Source organism: Scylla paramamosain, chromosome 26 (assembly GCF_035594125.1).
Source record: "Scylla paramamosain isolate STU-SP2022 chromosome 26, ASM3559412v1, whole genome shotgun sequence".
Classification (NCBI taxonomy): Eukaryota; Metazoa; Arthropoda; class Malacostraca; order Decapoda; family Portunidae; genus Scylla; species Scylla paramamosain.
In genome coordinates this window covers 3,835,001-3,853,643 of record NC_087176.1, presented here as the reverse complement: position 1 = coordinate 3,853,643, position 18,643 = coordinate 3,835,001, and the positions used below count along the sequence as shown (strand labels likewise).

The 18,643-nt window shown below is 45.8% G+C and overlaps 2 protein-coding genes across 10 annotated transcripts in view; both read left to right on the top strand.

The window, feature by feature from the left end:
• Window positions 1–18,643, top strand: part of LOC135113618 (bifunctional heparan sulfate N-deacetylase/N-sulfotransferase-like) — a 76,744-nt gene that overhangs the window by 51,094 nt on the left and 7,007 nt on the right. The gene's annotated exons all lie outside the window — the stretch shown is intronic.
• LOC135113616 (uncharacterized) lies at window positions 1,233–15,966 on the top strand. 3 transcript variants are annotated; one of them, XM_064028981.1, is made up of 5 exons: window positions 1,233–3,598; window positions 3,699–3,794; window positions 3,873–3,956; window positions 4,048–4,211; window positions 14,803–15,965. In XM_064028981.1, the coding sequence occupies exons 1-5, from the start codon at window positions 3,415–3,417 to the stop codon at window positions 14,917–14,919; spliced, it is 645 nt and encodes a 214-aa protein (XP_063885051.1). In that variant the 5' UTR covers window positions 1,233–3,414; the 3' UTR covers window positions 14,920–15,965. The 3 variants fall into 3 exon arrangements, with proteins under 3 accessions (XP_063885051.1, XP_063885050.1, XP_063885052.1); XM_064028980.1 differs by lacking the exon at window positions 14,803–15,965 and having other exon boundaries at window positions 4,048–8,306; XM_064028982.1 differs by lacking the exons at window positions 1,233–3,598; window positions 3,699–3,794; window positions 3,873–3,956; window positions 4,048–4,211 and adding an exon at window positions 14,498–14,645 and having other exon boundaries at window positions 14,803–15,966.

The window sequence follows — 18,643 nt, the reverse complement described above, 5'->3', positions numbered from 1 at the left end:
CGTGTTATTTTTATTGTTTTGTTTTTCTTCCTTCCTTCCTTCCTTCCTTCTCTTATACCACTTTTTTCCGTTTTTTCTTTTGATTTTCTTTTTTTATCCTTTTCTTTCCATTTTCCCTCTCATTTTCCTTTTTCCGTCTTGTTTTCCCTTTTCCTTCTTTTGTTTTCCTCTTATTTTCTTTACTTTCATCTTTTTTCCCTTATCTTACCTTATTTTATTCTTTTCTCTTCTTCCTCCATTTCTTATTTTGCGTCTTCTCTTCTCTTCTCTTCTACTTCGTTTTCCTTCTGTTCACTTTCCTCTTCACTTTCTCTCCTTCTCTTTCCTCTTTTTTTTTCCCGCTCCTTTCCTCCCTCCCTCCCTCCTTTCAAACAAGATAGTGATGGTGGTGGTGGTGGTGAAAAATGATTGAGAGAGAGAGAGAGAGAGAGAGAGAGAGAGAGAGAGAGAGAGAGAGAGAGAGAGAGAGAGAGAGATAAGTTGAGTTGTGTGATGGTTTTATCTCCTCCTCCTCTTCCTCTTCCTCTTCCTCCTCGTCTTTCTTCCTTTGGGACTGAAAATAGTGGTAGTAGTAGTAGTAGTAGTAGTAGTAGTAGAATTGGTGGTGTTGATAGGGGTAATAATAATGATAGGGGTGGTGGTGGTGCTGGTGGTAGTACTGGTGGTGTTGTTAGAGGGGGGGTAAAGGGGGAGGTCACAATGATATCACGGGTCACACTCTCTCGGGATTAGGTCAATTAACTTTAGGAGTAGTTGGGAAATTGCCATGGGGGTCGCCCCCCTAAAAAGGCTTGCCGCTGAGGTCCCCATTGCATGGGGACCTCAGTGGCAAGCCTTTTTAGGGGGGCTCGACCCCCATGGCAATTACCCGGAGTGGCAATCCATTTCAGGATGGAGACCCTGACTGTAAATAGAGTGTTGGGGGATGGGAGAGGGAGGGAGGGGGGGGGGGGAGGGAGGGGGGGGGAGGGGGGGGGGGAGGGGGATCCCACCCCCACCCCAGGAGCGACTCTGATGGCATGCCATATTGTGAGTGTGGGGTTGATCAAGTTGCAATGGGGAAACCTGACAGCAATTTTCCGTAGACTTCAGTGGCAGTCCATGACAGGATGGAGACCCAGGCTTGGGAAAGGGAGGATGGCGATTCACGACGGCAACACCAAGGGGTTGGGGGGGGAGGGAGGGGGGAGGGACGGTGACGGCGACACTGACGGAGAGGTGGGGGGGGGGCGTGCGTCCTTATCCTTCGGCGACGATGGAATGACTAAATGAATCAATGATGGTGGGTGGAAAATAATTGAGTGAAAGGAGGGGGGAGGGTGTGGACTGGCGGCCAGACGTGGAAGTCGCCACACACACGCGTGGCTAGGGGACTGTGACGGCAATGCCGTGTAGGTCGCCCTTTCACGTCCCCCCCCACCCCCAACCCACCCACCCAGGGGCGACTCTGACGGCAAGCCATATTGCGATGTTGATCCTGATAGCAATTTTCCATAGATCCATGCTTGGGAAGGGGGGGGTGATTCACGACGGCAAACACCAAGGGGGGGGAGGGAGGGGGGAGGGACGGTGACGGCGACACTGACGGAGAGGTGAGGGGGCGTGCGTCCTTATGCTTCGGCGACGATGGAATGACTAATGAATCAATGATGGTGGGCGGAAAATAATTGAGTGAAAAGGGGGTGGAGGGGGGGAGGAGAGGTGATGGGGGGGGCTGGCGGGCAGACGTGGCAGCCGCCCGCCACACACGCGTGATTAGGGGGACTCTGACGGCGCCTGCCATAGAAGTCGCCCTTTCCCTTTCATTCACGGAATCCTGGAGGGTGGGATGACCGAGTGTTGCCATCACGCGTTCCCTCCGACATCTCAATACATCCCCTATGGTCAAGGTCGTCGCGACTGCCGCACGAGATCCCGTTACCTGTCCATCCTTTTTACCTGGAGAAAGCGTCTGTGACGGCCAGGGCGGAGCGGCGGCCTCTTCCACTTTCACCGACCACCAGCGGCATGGCTGACGTAATACTTATGTCGGATGGCGGTCTTATTACTATCATTATTATTATTATTATTATTATTATTATTATTATTATTATTACTATTATTATTATTATTATAGCCGACACGTGCTCCCTCCGATATCTCAGTACATTCCCCTATGGTCAAGGTCGTCGCGACTATCCACGTCGTACCGCCATAATCTCCAGTCTGCCGACGTATATATGTCATGAAAAGGTAAAGTTTAAAGTCAGTCTGTTAGTTGACAGGGTTTAAAAAACATGTCATTGAGAGATAGTGACGATATATACGTATACCTATCTTCTCTTGCAGGTGGTAGGTCATTTCCCAACAACACAACAACAGAATTTGAAAACAGAATCTTACCCATTCATTTAGACACCGGCAGGGATTATGAAGTCGGCCTGTGTAATATTTTATTCCCTAAATATTTCTACTGCATTGCGGAAGGGGATCCAAATTCCAGTATATCGTTCTATGGTCGGGTTAAGCAGTCAGACTTTGATATGTATGAATATAATATGTATACCTATCTACCGGAAAGGAATATCATCTCCAATTTTACCGATAAGAACATACCGGCCATAACTAAGGCAATTAATGGACAGATAGTGAGAGAACTTCAAGCAATCTTGAATGACTCCTTTAAGATCTATTTCCCTTACTCGGATATCATTTATTATGACCGCGACTTGGAGCGGGTCGTTGTGAATAACGCGATTGTCCCTCCTAATGACGATCGTATTTACAGTGATATAAGTATAAAATTTGCATCGCATATAGCTCACATTCTGGGTTTCAATCCAAATTTTCGCTACACCGTCTACTTTCAAAGATCTGGCGACGGCATTTCATCTTCCGACGCCAGCGAAGCTTCCTCCTCATCACCCATAAAATTATTCGCTCAATACGTACCGCGAGCTGATGCAGGGACGGATTATATGTACGTTTATACCGACATCATTTCCCCCTCGCGATTTGGCAACCAACTAGTTAATATATTAGACGTCATACCACTCCCCGGCGACAGCACCAGTAAAGGTGCGAATTCAATTACGTATAAACCACTTTCTGCATCAACTATAGAGAGTGTGGCCATCAAAATTGCTAATCAAAGAGGCAAACCTATTCAGTTTGAAGATGGGGAAAACAGTGTTACTTGCGTGTTACATATAAGACCACGTTAACTTTGCGTCTCGGACGTAAAATTTTGAAGAGAATCGATCAAGGTGGGATAATGGGTGGAGTGGAGGATAATGAAACAGGCAGGTGTTGCCTACTTCCGAGTCAAGGCACGCGCCTCGCGACCATCTGCGCGGGAAGCTTCAGTGTTTCCCCGCGCGGCATGGCGGCCGGGACAAAGTGTTGACAATGTTATAGAAAAAAAAAGAAAAGAAAATGGGTGTTCACTGTGGAACAGCAGAGGCGCGGATTTTATGTGAAGTGTGTGGGAGATGGCGCACTAATCCATCCTGCCCCTCATGTGTGGAAGACCAGTGTGATTTATGCGAGCGGTGTGGACTTCTGTTTCCACATCCACCGCCAGAACACACCTGCGAAGTTGGCAATCCTGCTTCTTCTGGTAAGCATTATTACTTATTTTGGCGGGAATGTATAATAATAAAGATGAAATGACTGTCAATCTTTACAAGTTTGAGCTCTGAGCACATCTTCCTGTACAGGCTCACACTCGATTGAGGTTGAGCAGAACGCCGGCGTAGAAGGCCCACGTCGGCGGACGTCACAAGGCGACATCCCACGCGGAGGCGGGGGAAGAGGTGAGAAAAAAAAAATACTACAAATAATAAAGCAATAAATACGGTGCCACCGCCACTACTAATATTCTTTTTTTTAAGACTCGCCACGGCCGGGACCGAGTGGATTATCGGGGAACGTATTCAATTCTTCCGAGACTTCAAGTCCTTCACTACCTACACAAGGTAAATATCAATTCAATAATAATAATAATAATAATAATAATAATAATAATAATAATAAACTGTCGCTGCTACTTCTATTTTTTCTTCCCAGACACGCCACAAGCGGAGGCGGACCACGATGAGCGCAGCATGGCAGGAGAGTCGGCGGATGCAGACCTTGACGAGCGCGGGATGCCGGAAGAGCCGCGGTTAATTGACTCGAGGGAAAATTTTATGAGGAGCTTCACCAGACATCAATATGACATACCTGATCATGTAAGCAGAGATCCACTCGGTCTACTTACCGAATACAGGGAGTTCTTTATACGGGAAATTAGATCATATTTCACGTCACACGGCTCGCCATTCCCCCCCACCCTGAAAATATTTTCACACATTTCTCTGTTACTAGTGAAATTCTCTACCTTAGGCGAGGATGAACATCGAGTCATTCATATTGCTTTTAGAGCACGACTGATCACCTATCAAGATGTGCCTGACCTTGTTGATTTATGGATCCATCAGCTGAACAGTCGGCTGGAAAGCCTTACCAGCGAGACTGAAGGATCTGGTTTTATCATTTCAAGAGTACAGAATTTTTTCATCAACTATTGCTTGCATGTCGCATGTAGTGGCATAGGAGATTATGTTGCTTATCCTAGAGGCGTGCGAGGAGGGAATGAAATTTTCAATCCTGATGGCCGACATTCATCCTGTGTTATTCAGTGTTTGGCGGCTTTCAGACTTCATGCTCGAGGTGTACCTTGGAAAAGAATTCCAAAAATATTACGGAGACGGCATGGCGGAGAGAAATACGTCACGCGCGGAAAAGTAGGCAGTCCAGTGACTTGGGAGAACTTGAGTCAGTTAGAAAGGTTAAATTGTCTGTCTCTGGACGTTTATACACTGACAAAAAGCGGTGAGATATACTATTTAACATTATCAAGAAAAGGCTCGCGGAAGTATAAAACTGTAGTCTCACTCCTTTTACTAGGTGGAAAACATATGACGCTCATTAAAGACGTGGAGAAGCTGCACCGGAAATTGACGAGAAGCAGTCCCACCCCAGAGGGTCATCAGTTTTGCAAAGTATGTTTCAGCTCAGTTCCCAAGTCTGTCAGTTTGAGCGATCACGAGTGTCACTGCGACTTCACTCAAACTCTTCTCTTTCCAGGTGACGGTGAAAAAGTAAAATTTAAAAATTTTGCCTACACCTATCAGCCTGCATACTTAGCATTTTTTGATTTTGAAACTATGATAAAACCTAAGGAGAATAGGAGTGTGATAGCTGAACATGACCCAATTGGATACTCGTATCTCATCATCAATAGGCATGGAGATGTCGTGGAAAAGAGAAGTTATTTCGGTGAAGATCCCGTGAATAATTTCATTGATAGCCTATCCAATGCTTGGGGAATCATCAAGGAAAGTGTAGTTAGCTATCCAATTAGCATGTCTGCGGAGGATGAAGCCCACTTCAAACGTCAGCGTCACTGCGAGCTCTGCCATCAACCCTTTAATGTGAAAACCCCACCTCATAAACATCACGACCACTCATTACCACAAAATAATTACAAGGGGGCTTTGTGCGCGCGATGCAACCTCCAGTGTCGTGACATGAGGAAATATCTCATCACTCTGGCACATAATATGAGCTTTGACGTCTCCTTAATCATAAAAGACCTTCACTTGCCAGAGTCGCACGTGGACATCCTTGCCAAGTCAGAATCGCATTTATTGAAAGTAAGGATTAAGGAATTGCAGTTTCAGGACACGCTTTCCATTATGAATGCTGGCCTCGGTCATCTCGCTCAGAGTCACGTGCAGGCGGGCTATAGCACGCGTTACGCCCAGGAAATGGTGAATTACCTCCCCGAGGATGTAAGGCGTGTAATTTGCACTCAAAAACAGTTTCTTTGTTATGAGTACATCACCGACCTTGGCCGCTTAGAAGATCGACAATTGCCACCTCGTGAGGCATTTTATGACACGCTCAAGGGGAAGGCTCTGCCACCTGGAGAATATGAACACGCTCAAAGCGTGTGGAGTATGACATCCTGCCGCACTTTAGGCGATTACATAAGACTGTATTGTGAGATTGATGTGGGATTATTAGCCGACACATATCTCAAATATAGATCATACCTGCATGAATTTTATGGGCTGGACGTGTCACATTACGTGTCACTGTCTTCTTATGCTTATGACGCTTTTTTAAAGTCGACAGGCGTTCAACTTGATCCACCTTACGACCCTAACATGTATCACCTGATCAAAAGAAATGTACGAGGAGGCTTTGTAACTTGCGTCAGGCCACACCTGCAGTCAAACCACGAACCCGACGGTGGACCCGGCACCTATGTGTTCTATCTGGACTATAATTCATTATATGCAAGCGTTATGTGTTCCCCCCTGCCTATGGGTGACATCAAAAAGCTTTCTCAGTCAGAGATGGATGATTTTTTTGAAGTTGGCATCCAGAATCATGCGACAGATGGCGACGTCGGTTACTGGCTGCATTTAGACAGCTGTGACGTTTCCCCCGACGTAGCTCGGATCACGGACGAGTTCCCTCTGTGCCTCGCACACATGACTATTACAGAAGATGACATCTCACCGTACAGTAAAAGACTGTTAGAAGCTGAGGGTCGTAAGCTGGGGAGGAAAAATCGTAAACTCGTGGCCAGTCATAAGGGACTGAAAGATCATCTCATCAGTCTGGAATTGCTGCAACTTTTACTCTCACTTGGACTGGAAATACAATGTGTTCATGCTATATATAGGTTCAGACAGGCTCCATACCTGAAACCTTTCATAGAAAGGAACGTCGCTCAGCGTAAAAATGAGACGTGCGCCATTAAAAATCGCATTTGCAAACTGATGTCAAACGCAGTTTATGGTAGATCCATGTTATCTGAAGTGAAGTATGGCCTCCAGCAGAAATTAGTGACAAAAAGAAAGTCTTTCCTGAAGTATGCAAGAAATCCATCCTTTAAAAGGGTCCACCAATTAGGCGAGGACCGAGTCATATGTGTCAACAGTAAGAACACGATTAAAATCAGGCAGCCAAATTACTTGGGATACCATATTTTAGAAGTGGCAAAGAAGTACATGTACAACTTTTGGTATCGTGTCATCAAAGCTAATTATGGGGAGAGAGCTAAATTAGCTTATGAAGATACTGACAGTTTCATTTTCAGTCTGCACATACCTACAAACTTAAATGATGAACTGAAACATGGACCCATGGCAAATTTTCTCGACACCAGTAACTTTGCTTCAGATCACCCGTGTTTTAATGGGGAGCGGAAGGGTCAACTAGGCTTGTTGAAATCTGAAACCGGATCCACGCTCATCAAAGAGGCGATTATATTAAAGCCAAAGATGTATTCGCTGCTGTTGGAAGATGACAAGCAAGTATCTCGAGGTAAAGGCATTCCAACTCACCTTCAGCAAAATATATTGCATCAGCAGTATAGGGAAACACTTAATAATGTCGCATGTGGGATGGTGGATTGCTATAATATCAGGAATGTGAAAGGACAAATTTGTACCACTCGTATGCGAAAGCGAACGTTGTCACATTTTGACGACAAGCGCTTTCACGTCGATGGCTATACCTCAAGGGCGTATTATCACCCCGACAATGATCCGCGGGAAAGAGATGTGGAGAATGAGATGGAAGAGGAGGTGGCGGTGGATGTGGGGGAGGTGGAGGTGGATGAGGAAGAGGAGGAGGAGGAGGAGGAGGAGGAGGAGGAGGAGGAAGAGGGGGAGGAAGAGGGGGAGGATGGGGTAATGAGTGGTCTGTGGCGTGATCGGGAGAGACTTTCCGCGGCATTATTCACATCATGATTAAGGGGTAGAGAAAGAGAGGACGCAGCTGCTAGCAGACACCCTTCATGTAATGTAAAAAAACATTTGCTCTGACCACGTAGGCTAAGGAAGAGGGGGAGGTGGAGGATGGGTTGTGTCGTGATCGGGAGTGGCCTTCCATGACATTATTCACGTCATAATTAAGGGGTGGAGAGAGACCGCGGCCGCCAGCAGCTGCCATTCATGTAATGTAAGAACATTTGTTTTGAGTATGGAGTTAAGGAGAGGAATGAGGAGATTGTTCATGTACTGTAAGGACATTTGTACTGCCCACGTGGGGATAAGGAGGATGAGGAGGAGGAGGTAATGTAAGAACATTTGTACTTAGGTTAAGGAGAGGGGGGAGAAGGGGGGAGGTTGAGGAAGAGGTGTGGGTCGGGGGAGATCCACGTCATAATTAGAAGGCAGGGATGAGGATGCAGCTGGGAGGTTAGTTATGCTGTTACCTACATGACCATGTAAATAAAGGTTAAGTAATAAATACTGTAAACATATCGTAGCGTCTTTTAGTAACCCTCTGAACTTAACATGGACAAGACATTTAGCGAAGAGATGCTGAATCTCTTCAGATATCCTGCACGCATAATTATTGCAGGTTATACAAATTCCGGCAAAACACACCTCTGCAATAAAATTATAGAGAAATATCAGCATGGATTTAACAGAATTATCATTTGTGGCGTCTCATCGCATTCGCTGCAGCAGAATTCCCCTTTTCAAGATAAGGTCGAAGTGCATGAGAAAATTATTGATCCCGTGATGGATGATAACAGTCCATACGCCGACCCGCAAACGCACACACTCCTGATATTAGATGACAATTTCCTCACGGCTGGCAATTCTCAAACGATAGCAGAGGCTTTCACCAAAGGGAGACATAAAAATTTGTCAGTTATAATGATAGCACAGAATGTCTTTTTCCCCGGAAAGTATGCTAGAACGATAACTTTAAATGCCTCACATTACATTCTTATGAAAAACAGAGATATATATCAAATTGAATGTCTGGGCAGGCAACTTTATGGAAGGGAGCGCGCCAAACACTTTGTGGAAATTTATAAAAATGTCGTGCTTAGACGAGATCACGGTTATTTGTTGTGTGATTTATCCCCGAACGCACCCGAAGAAATTCAACTGCGCACGAATATTGTGGATGAGTCACCCTGTGAGAAAGTCTATCTGCTATGAACGCCGTTTTGGACGAACTTTACCGGGATATGACGAATCCTGCGGCTTTAGGAGGTGTGCAAGCACTCTACAGAGAGGGGAAGAAAAGGGATAAGAATCTAACACTCCGCGATGTGAGGGCATTTCTGCAGGGCAACCGCACTTATACGCTTCACAAGCCGACACTGAAACGTTTTCCGCGACGAAAAATTCTCGCTCCTAAACCGTCCGTCATTTTAACTTGCGATTTGGCTGATTTTGCGAGGCTGCACAGACACAATGGCGGCGTCCGATACATCATGTTTTGCCTGGACGTTTTCAGCAGATACTTGAAAGTGGCAACGCTGACAAGTAAATCCGGACACAGTAGCCTGCAAGCGCTGAAAAAAGTTCTAGAGTCGGGGAGTTTTACAGGCGTGTCGCGTCTTTTTACCGATCAGGGATCCGAATTTTATAATCAAGCAGTGAAAAAATATCTAACTTTGAAAGGTATTACCTTGTATTCCAATTACTCGCGTGAAACAAAGGCGAGTTTGGCAGAAAGGGTCATCCGAACCATAAAGACAAAAATATATAAATATCTCACGCAGAACAACACACTGACGTATATTAACGTCTTGCCCACCCTAATAAATACGTACAATCACACCCCACACCGCGGTTTGGGCGGCAACCAAACGCCGGCTCAGGTTCACCACCTCCGCGAGCTGTCACAAGTCAGGAAGCAATTTAAACGAATGTATTTAAATCGGCCAAGGGGAAAGAAAGTTGTCAGTCATAAATTAGACGTGGGAGACATTGTACGCTTGCAACGTGCTTCCCGAACGCAATTTAAATTCAATAAGGGTTATACCGTCAACAATACCGAGGAGCTTTTTAAGATAAGTCGTGTGGATTACTCACATAAAATCCCTATTTATTTCATAAGGGATTTGGCGGGGGAGGACGTGACCGGCGCTTTCTACAGGGAAGAATTAATCAAGTCCTCTCTTCCCTCACATTACCAGGTCGATATATTACGATCGAAGGTCGAGCGAGGTAAGAGAAAGTACTTCGTCCACTGGCGTGGGTACCCAGATAAATTTGACAGCTGGATAGATGCGGACGACTTAGTATAAGATATGGATGAGGAAAAACCATTGATATTGAAGTACAAGGATTTGGTTTTTCTCCTCTCGCACGTCACCCCTAAATTGCGGAAGCAGGTCTTGCAAAGTTTGAATAAGCGCGAAGTCAATTGCATCTCGGAAATATTCGCCAACTTTTTGAAGAGACGCCTGACGGACGACGATACCATCATTAACCGCCTGAAAAAATTCAAGAGTGATATTCGCACTGTAGCCTTGAAGAAGACGCCCGTGTACAAGAAGAAAGCGATTCTAATCTCCAAACGAGGTGGTAACATATTGGCCGCGTTACTCCCGATAGCCGTGTCGGCAATAACAAGTTTACTACAGAGATGAAAGAATATTGTTTAGTTCCCGTCTCAGTTGCCGAGAGGTGTAAGTTTAAACCGACCGACAGCACAACTCAGCACCGATTCACGTCAAAACAAGTCAAGAAAAAAAAAAAAACTTCACTTCCGCTACCGGCCGCCGCCCTCCCCGACGCCGCCAGCGTGACGCCACCACCACGCGCACCTGTCAATCCACCCTTGGATGATTTGATTCGAGTTGCCGTTCCTCCTTCCTTTAGAGAATATGGTTTATCTCTCTTGAAATTATTGGAGGGTAAACCTGGGATTTCATGGGATGAGCGCGGTAACTTACTTCCACCATTTTCTGGCATAAGCGTGTTTGATCTCATACGAGTACTCGGTCACGAAAAGGGGGCCGCGAAAAGACTTTCACCCGATAAGCGTCCATTATTATCACTGCTACTTCGCATGGCGCAACTCCCCGCGGATGCCATCAGAAATACGACTCAACGAAGTAAACTGATAGGTGGCGGGGTCGGTGACATCTGGGAAGCATATTAAATGAGAAAGCTCCCCATCTTACTCTGTAAACGAGTAAGTACATCAATAATACATGAGAGCACGTGTTAGGCGCGTCAGGGGTGCAGGCCCACGGATGGATAATTGATGAGGGTTATGGTCAAAAAAAAGGTTCACCCCCCCCTAACCCACATCCCCTAATAAATAATACGTTCCCCGCCCTCCATCCCTTCCCACCAACAAAGGAAAAAAAAATAACACCTGCGTCAATTTGAATGAATAAATTCTACTACGCAGAAGGTGTAATATCGACCAATACGTGTGAATAAAGGTCTGCGATGACACATTTCCCCCTCACTCCCCTCACAGAGGGTTCAACGTGTGGATCAGCCCTCCAATTACTCGTCAAGATGAAGGTGGTCGAGGGCAAGCTGACCGATGGCATCTTCCGCGACCGCCGCTGTTATATCATTTATTCAGTAAATGCCGTCTCCACCGAACCGAGTGGGATTGCGCGGGATCTCAAAACGATTTACCCATACGAGAATACACATGCAGCTAGAAAGAGACTCTACTCGCTTCATCGGGCCACGGCAGACACGAGAGATGACCCAGGACGTATCATTATCCACGCGCCTCCCACAGGAAGCGTAAATCTCCCTCACCTGGTGGCCTGCGTGACTCAGTATGGTTGGGGCGAGGCCGTCGAGGGAAACGAGAAGGCGCGACAGGCAATCGCGACGTCGAAGGATTTGCCTTACGTGGAAGGACTCAAGATGGATACAAGCGTGAATCGACGTCAACACTTCCAGAATTGCCTGAAAAAGATTGCCCTGCTAGCCATGGCGAACGCTGAAGTAGAGCAAATTATTATCCCGGAAGGACTGGGATGTAGAGGTCGCTGCCAGGATGAGTGGAAGAATAATTACCTGCCTATGGTGGAAGGGCTGGCGCAGCGACTTCAACCTTTTGGAGTTGAAACTATTCTGGTGAGGAAGTCTGAATAACTATATCATGTAAATTTTAAAATAAAGTTGATGTGTGTTTGACAAATCGAGTATAAATGTATTCCTTAATTGGGGTGACCGTTATTATTTATTTTGATCATGGCGGGAGCAGCATATCAGACAGAAATAAATAGCCGGTGATTATGCTCGACGTCTTATTCATGACGTGACAACCATCATGACGAGAGCGTTCACACCTCCCACTCGAGCGGAATACGACTTGCTTTTTACGCAAAGCAAAGGTGGAGGCTTAGACGACATTCGGGTTTTTATTCCACCCCATTCAAGAAGAGGTGGCGGTCTATTTTCCGTTTTGAGTGGCTTTGCTAAAAGAGCAATTCCCTTTCTCATGCGCACTGTAGCACCCGAAGCGCTCCAAATGGGAAAAGGTTTATTAACAGATGTTTTAGAAGGGAAGCGACTTCGCGAATCATTAAGAAATAGAGGTGTTGCAGCCGTGAAGGGTGTGGGGGAAAGGATAGTTCGAGGCGGACGAGTAATGAAAAAGAGGAAAGTTGGAGTCGGAAAAAAAAAAAAAAAGAGAAAACCACCAACCAGGCAACTGAAAAGAAAGACTTGCTATAAAGCAGATATCTTCAATATTTAGCTTAGTCGCAAAGATGACTCATTACGGTCCGGATGTGCAGGGTGGAGCGACCTCCACCCCCCTGAGCAATTATCTGACGGCCGTGAGTGAGAACTTTCCGCGGGTGAATCGCTTGCATACCATCGAATCGTCAGTCGCTGCGAGGGGAAAGTTGGACGTATTACCCGTTAATTTAGATGCAAATGCTAATAATCATGCGGGGATCAACGATCCTTACATTGAATTTAGACTGCCTGGTATTCCAGGGCAATTTTTGGATCTATCAACGCTGTCTCTAGAATTGCGAGTTAGCGCGACGAAGGCAGACGGCGCGCCACTAGACGATGGCGATCACGTCGTTTTTAGTAATGGTTTGAATAATACGATGTTTAAGTCATGCGCTTGTTATTTTAACGAACAGCTTGTGGAGTCATCCTCTTTGTTCAACTATCACGCCTTCATTAAAATGATTACAACAATCCCTCAGGATAAAATTGACTCTATCGGTCGCGTCGCCTTCTACCATCGTGATTATGATGGATCAAAAGGCATAATCAATAAATTTGATGAAGACTATTTCACGGGAGGGAATAAAGACGAGAAACAAATGATGAAAGATTGTAAAACGCACGGCATTTCGATGACTGCGCCTTTGTTTTCGGATATATCAAGTCTGGACGCTTATCTGCTTGACTCTGTTGATGTGAGAATTCGATTAGAATTGGCTAACAAAACATGGATTCTTAATTCACACCAAGATGCCAGCAGTTTCAAATTTAAGCTCGAGATGGCTAAGTTATGGGTTGACCGCGTCACGCCACATCCGCCCGCCTTAGAATCGTTAAATAACTCCTTGACTCGAAATCCAATGCAATACACTTTTAATAGAACGCTCAATAAAACGTATGTGTTAGCCGCCAATCAAACGTCTTTGATTGCCGAATTACCTTTCGCGCAAATCATACCTCAAAATTTGACCATGGCAATAGTTGATATGGACAGCTTACAAGGCGTAATTGATAAGAATGGTTTATATTTTCAACACGCCGATCTGTCACATGTACATATCACCGTGAACGGGGCGACCATTTATAACGTTCGCAGCTCTTTCCCGCATCACGCGTCAAAATTGTTTTACACGACCCTTGAGTCACTAGGATTGGACACGCGTAATTCCCTAACATTTGATGCATTCAATAAAGGTCGGACAGTATGTTTCTTTAACTTTGTGACGGAGGACGTGCACAATGCCATCCCTCTGGATAAATCAGGAAATCTAAGAATTAATCTGTCGTTTGCCAAGGGACGTAATCACAACCGCGTCATAATGTTTTTCGCCGACACTACTGGCGTCATAGAAATTGATCATTATCGTCACGTTCGCTGCATTGTCCGCGCATAAGCCGTCATGAATGCACGTGAAATACAGGCCGGTCTAGCAGGCATCTTGGGCGATCGAGTTTATTTTTTAGGCTGTCACGATCATCGCCATGTGACAGATCTGATAAATCTTGCCAGAAAACAGGTGAAGCCATGCGTTTTCATTCTAAATACATTGAGTGACTCAAAGACCATGGGCCACTGGATTACTGTTTATCTTAATTTTCAAAGTCAGACCATAGGCTATTACGATAGCTATAACTTGCATCCCAAATACAATTCCGCTGTCTTACATCATTTTATGCAAACTTGTCCACATATGAAAATTAGCACATTAAATTATCGACTTCAGGGGTTGAATTCCCTCGTGTGTGGCATTTATTGCATGTTCTTTTGCCTTCTACTGAGTTGGCATACATTAAAACGTGCAATGTGCATTATTCACGCCACCTTCAAAAAGCATCAATATCTATATAATGACAAAAAAATTACTCGTATGGCATACGTAATATTTCGTAATATGCCGCATTGCATGCCTACGTTTTGCCCAGCCGGCAGCCAGGCGAGATGTCGTAACATCTGTAAAGCGGTAATAAGGTAGATTGGGGGGTGGGGTGGGGGTGGGAAAGGGGGTCAATATGGGGTAATTGCTGACGGATAAGCGTCACTTCGCCATCACCTCTCAACCCAGTCGGACGTCGAAGCCTCATCTCCAAGAATGGAGCAAGCTAACAAACATTTCATCTTGAGAACTGCGGGTGAGTACGCCATTACCTTGCACGGCATCTGACATCTTCACCATTGTAAATTACATTAACGTTCTTTGCCAATGAATAAGAAGAGGGAGAGTGGGAGGGGAAATAAAAACTTTTCCATTGTTCTCATCGTTTTTTTTTTTTTTTTTGTCTGTTACAGAACGCATCTCTTTCCGCTTTGATATCTATCTGGGCGATGCTGGGGGTAAGCGAAGCCGTGCTGACCATGAGGATGTCAATGTGGAGAAAATGTCAGAACCTGCAAAGAAGAAATTGATCTTTAGTGATGACGACATGTCGCCACTGCCGGCCAGCCCACCTCCTGACGCTCCATCAGGACAGGAGTCGCAACAGCAGCAGCCGACATCGCAGTCGATTCCGCCACCTCAGGAGTCGCTGATGCCACCTCCGACCGAAGCACAGCCGCAACGGTCAGATGAGTCGACAGTAGGCGGCAAAGAGGGTCAGGAGGTGAAGAAGAAGTCGCAGGAAAACAGAAAAAAAAAAAATATTCCCCCTAACACGCCAGAGGACGACAGCACACCAAAACTCCCCGTTGCTCCAGCCGCCCCTCGTAAGAAGCTGGTTCCTAGAGTTATTAAAACTACGCCCGTCATTGACAGCGATGACGATGATCTCTTCGCCTTCAATTCGCAAATGTTTTGAATGAAAGAGATGTATTTGCCCTAATAAGCAATGAGCTGTATTTGTCCTAATAAAAATAAAATGTTCCATCGACTCTGCATAACCTTTCTAATAATAATAATAATAATAATAATAATATTAATAATAATAATAATAATAATGATAGTAATAAGACCGCCATCCGACATAAGTATTACGTCAGCCATGCCGCTGGTGGTCGGTGAAAGTGGAAGAGGCCGCCGCTCCGCCCTGGCCGTCACAGACGCTTTCTCCAGGTAAAAAGGATGGACAGGTAACGGGATCTCGTGCGGCAGTCGCGACGACCTTGACCATAGGGGATGTATTGAGATGTCGGAGGGAACGCGTGATGGCAACACTCGGTCATCCCACCCTCCAGGATTCCGTGAATGAAAGGGAAAGGGCGACTTCTATGGCAGGCGCCGTCAGAGTCCCCCTAATCACGCGTGTGTGGCGGGCGGCTGCCACGTCTGCCCGCCAGCCCCCCCCATCACCTCTCCTCCCCCCCTCCACCCCCTTTTCACTCAATTATTTTCCGCCCACCATCATTGATTCATTAGTCATTCCATCGTCGCCGAAGCATAAGGACGCACGCCCCCTCACCTCTCCGTCAGTGTCGCCGTCACCGTCCCTCCCCCCTCCCTCCCCCCCCTTGGTGTTTGCCGTCGTGAATCACCCCCCCCCTTCCCAAGCATGGATCTATGGAAAATTGCTATCAGGATCAACATCGCAATATGGCTTGCCGTCAGAGTCGCCCCTGGGTGGGTGGGTTGGGGGTGGGGGGGGGACGTGAAAGGGCGACCTACACGGCATTGCCGTCACAGTCCCCTAGCCACGCGTGTGTGTGGCGACTTCCACGTCTGGCCGCCAGTCCACACCCTCCCCCCTCCTTTCACTCAATTATTTTCCACCCACCATCATTGATTCATTTAGTCATTCCATCGTCGCCGAAGGATAAGGACGCACGCCCCCCCCACCTCTCCGTCAGTGTCGCCGTCACCGTCCCTCCCCCCTCCCTCCCCCCCCCAACCCCTTGGTGTTGCCGTCGTGAATCGCCATCCTCCCTTTCCCAAGCCTGGGTCTCCATCCTGTCATGGACTGCCACTGAAGTCTACGGAAAATTGCTGTCAGGTTTCCCCATTGCAACTTGATCAACCCCACACTCACAATATGGCATGCCATCAGAGTCGCTCCTGGGGTGGGGGTGGGATCCCCCTCCCCCCCCCCTCCCCCCTCCCCCCCCCCCCCCCCTCCCCCCCCCCTCCCTCCCTCTCCCATCCCCCAACACTCTATTTACAGTCAGGGTCTCCATCCTGAAATGGATTGCCACTCCGGGTAATTGCCATGGGGGTCGAGCCCCCCTAAAAAGGCTTGCCACTGAGGTCCCCATGCAATGGGGACCTCAGTGGCAAGCCTTTTTAGGGGGGCGACCCCCATGGCAATTTCCCAACTACTTTTAGGGGCCCTGAATGAGAGAGAGAGAGAGAGAGAGAGAGAGAGAGAGAGAGAGAGAGAGAGAGAGAGAGAGAGAGAGAGAGAGAGAGAGTCTGCCTCTTCAGCTCTCTTGCTCTGAAGTAGTAAATTTATGTGGAATCTAAGTAGGTATTAGTAGTAGTAGTAGTAGTAGTAGTAGTAGTAGTAGTAGTAGTAGTTGTAGTAGTAGTAGTAGTAGTAGTAACCAGTTTTCTGTCGTATTATTAATCTTGGTCTAATCTATACTACTACTACTACTACTACTACTACTACTACTACTACTACTACTACTACTACTACTACTACTACAGCAACAACAACAGTAACAACAACAACAACAACAACAACAACAACAACAACAACAACAACAACTACTACTACTACTACTACTACTACTACTACTACTACTACTACTACTACTACTACTACTACACCACCACCACCACCACCACCACCACCACCACCACCAATCCTAGTAACAATAATATATGATCCACGAAGAAGAGTGTTTAGTCACGATCCTCCTCCTCCTCCTCCTCCTCCTCCTCCTCCTCCTCCTCCTCCTCCTCCTCCTCCTCCTCCTCCTCCTCCTCCTTAATCTCTTTTCACTAATTAAAGTCGAGGTATTTGCTGATGTGTCATGAGAGAGAGAGAGAGAGAGAGAGAGAGAGAGAGAGAGAGAGAGAGAGAGAGAGAGAGAGAGAGAGAGAGAGAGAGAGAGAAGAGGAAAGCGAGAAAAAAAGGGAGATAGTGAGAGAGAAAGAGGGAGAGGGTGTGGTAAGGAAGAGTAAGGGAGGAAGGGAGAGAGGGAGAGGGAGTGGGGGGCCTGTAATCCATATATTTCTGGTGTCAGGGTGAGGCTGCTAAGGGAGAGGCATACCTTCTCCTCTCCTCTCCCTTGCTCCCATTTTTATCCCTTTTTCTCCCTTTTCCTCTTCCTTCTCCCCTTTTTAAAAATTTTTCTCCTGTTTTTTTTTCATTTTTCGTCCATTTTGTTGCTATTTCTCCTTTCATATTCATTTATTCCTTACTCTTTCTTTCCCTCTCCCTTCTTCTTTTCTTTTTTTTCTATTTTTTTCTTTATTTTTTCTTTTTTCTTTCCTTTTCATTTCTCCCTTGTTTTCTTTCTTCTTTCATCTTCATTTATTCCTTACTCTTCCTTTCCCTCTCCCTTCTCCTTTCCTTTTTGTTTTTTCTATTTTTTCCTTATTTTTTCGCCTTTTCTTCTCTTTCCTTTTATTTTCCCTTGTTCTTCTTTTACCTTCTTTTCTCTTGTTTCCCCTCTTTCTTGTTTTTTCCTCTCATTCCTTATGTCTCCCCTTTTTCTGTTTGTTTTCTTTTTCCTCTTCATTTATTCCTTATTCTATTTTTTCGTATCTTTTTCCTTTTCATTTTTTCATTCCCTCTTCTCTTTTTCCTCGTTTATTCTGTTCCCTCTCCCTTCTTATCTTGTTTTCCTCTTCCTTCCCCTTTTTCCTCGTTTCCCCCTTCCTCTTTATCAAGTGTTTCTTCTTCCCCCATCCTTTTTATCTCTTTATTTTATCCTTCCTTTTCTTTTCCTGTTTTATTTATTTTTTTCGTATTCTGTTTTCCTCTTTCTCTTGTCTCACATTCTCTTTCTCTCTTTATTTCTCCTGTTCTCTTCTTTTTTTCTAACTTTATTTCATCTCTTTATCCTTGTCTCTCTTCCTTCTCTCTCCCTTTCTCTCCCTTCACTTCTTCCCTTTCATCTAAACCTTTCTTTCAATTCATTCGTTTCTTTGTCATATTTTTTTTATCTTGTTTGTTTTTTCTTCTTTTGTTTTCCTTTGTGTTACGTTTTTTTCATTCATTTTTTGCTTCATTTCTTCTTTTTCTTTCTCTCA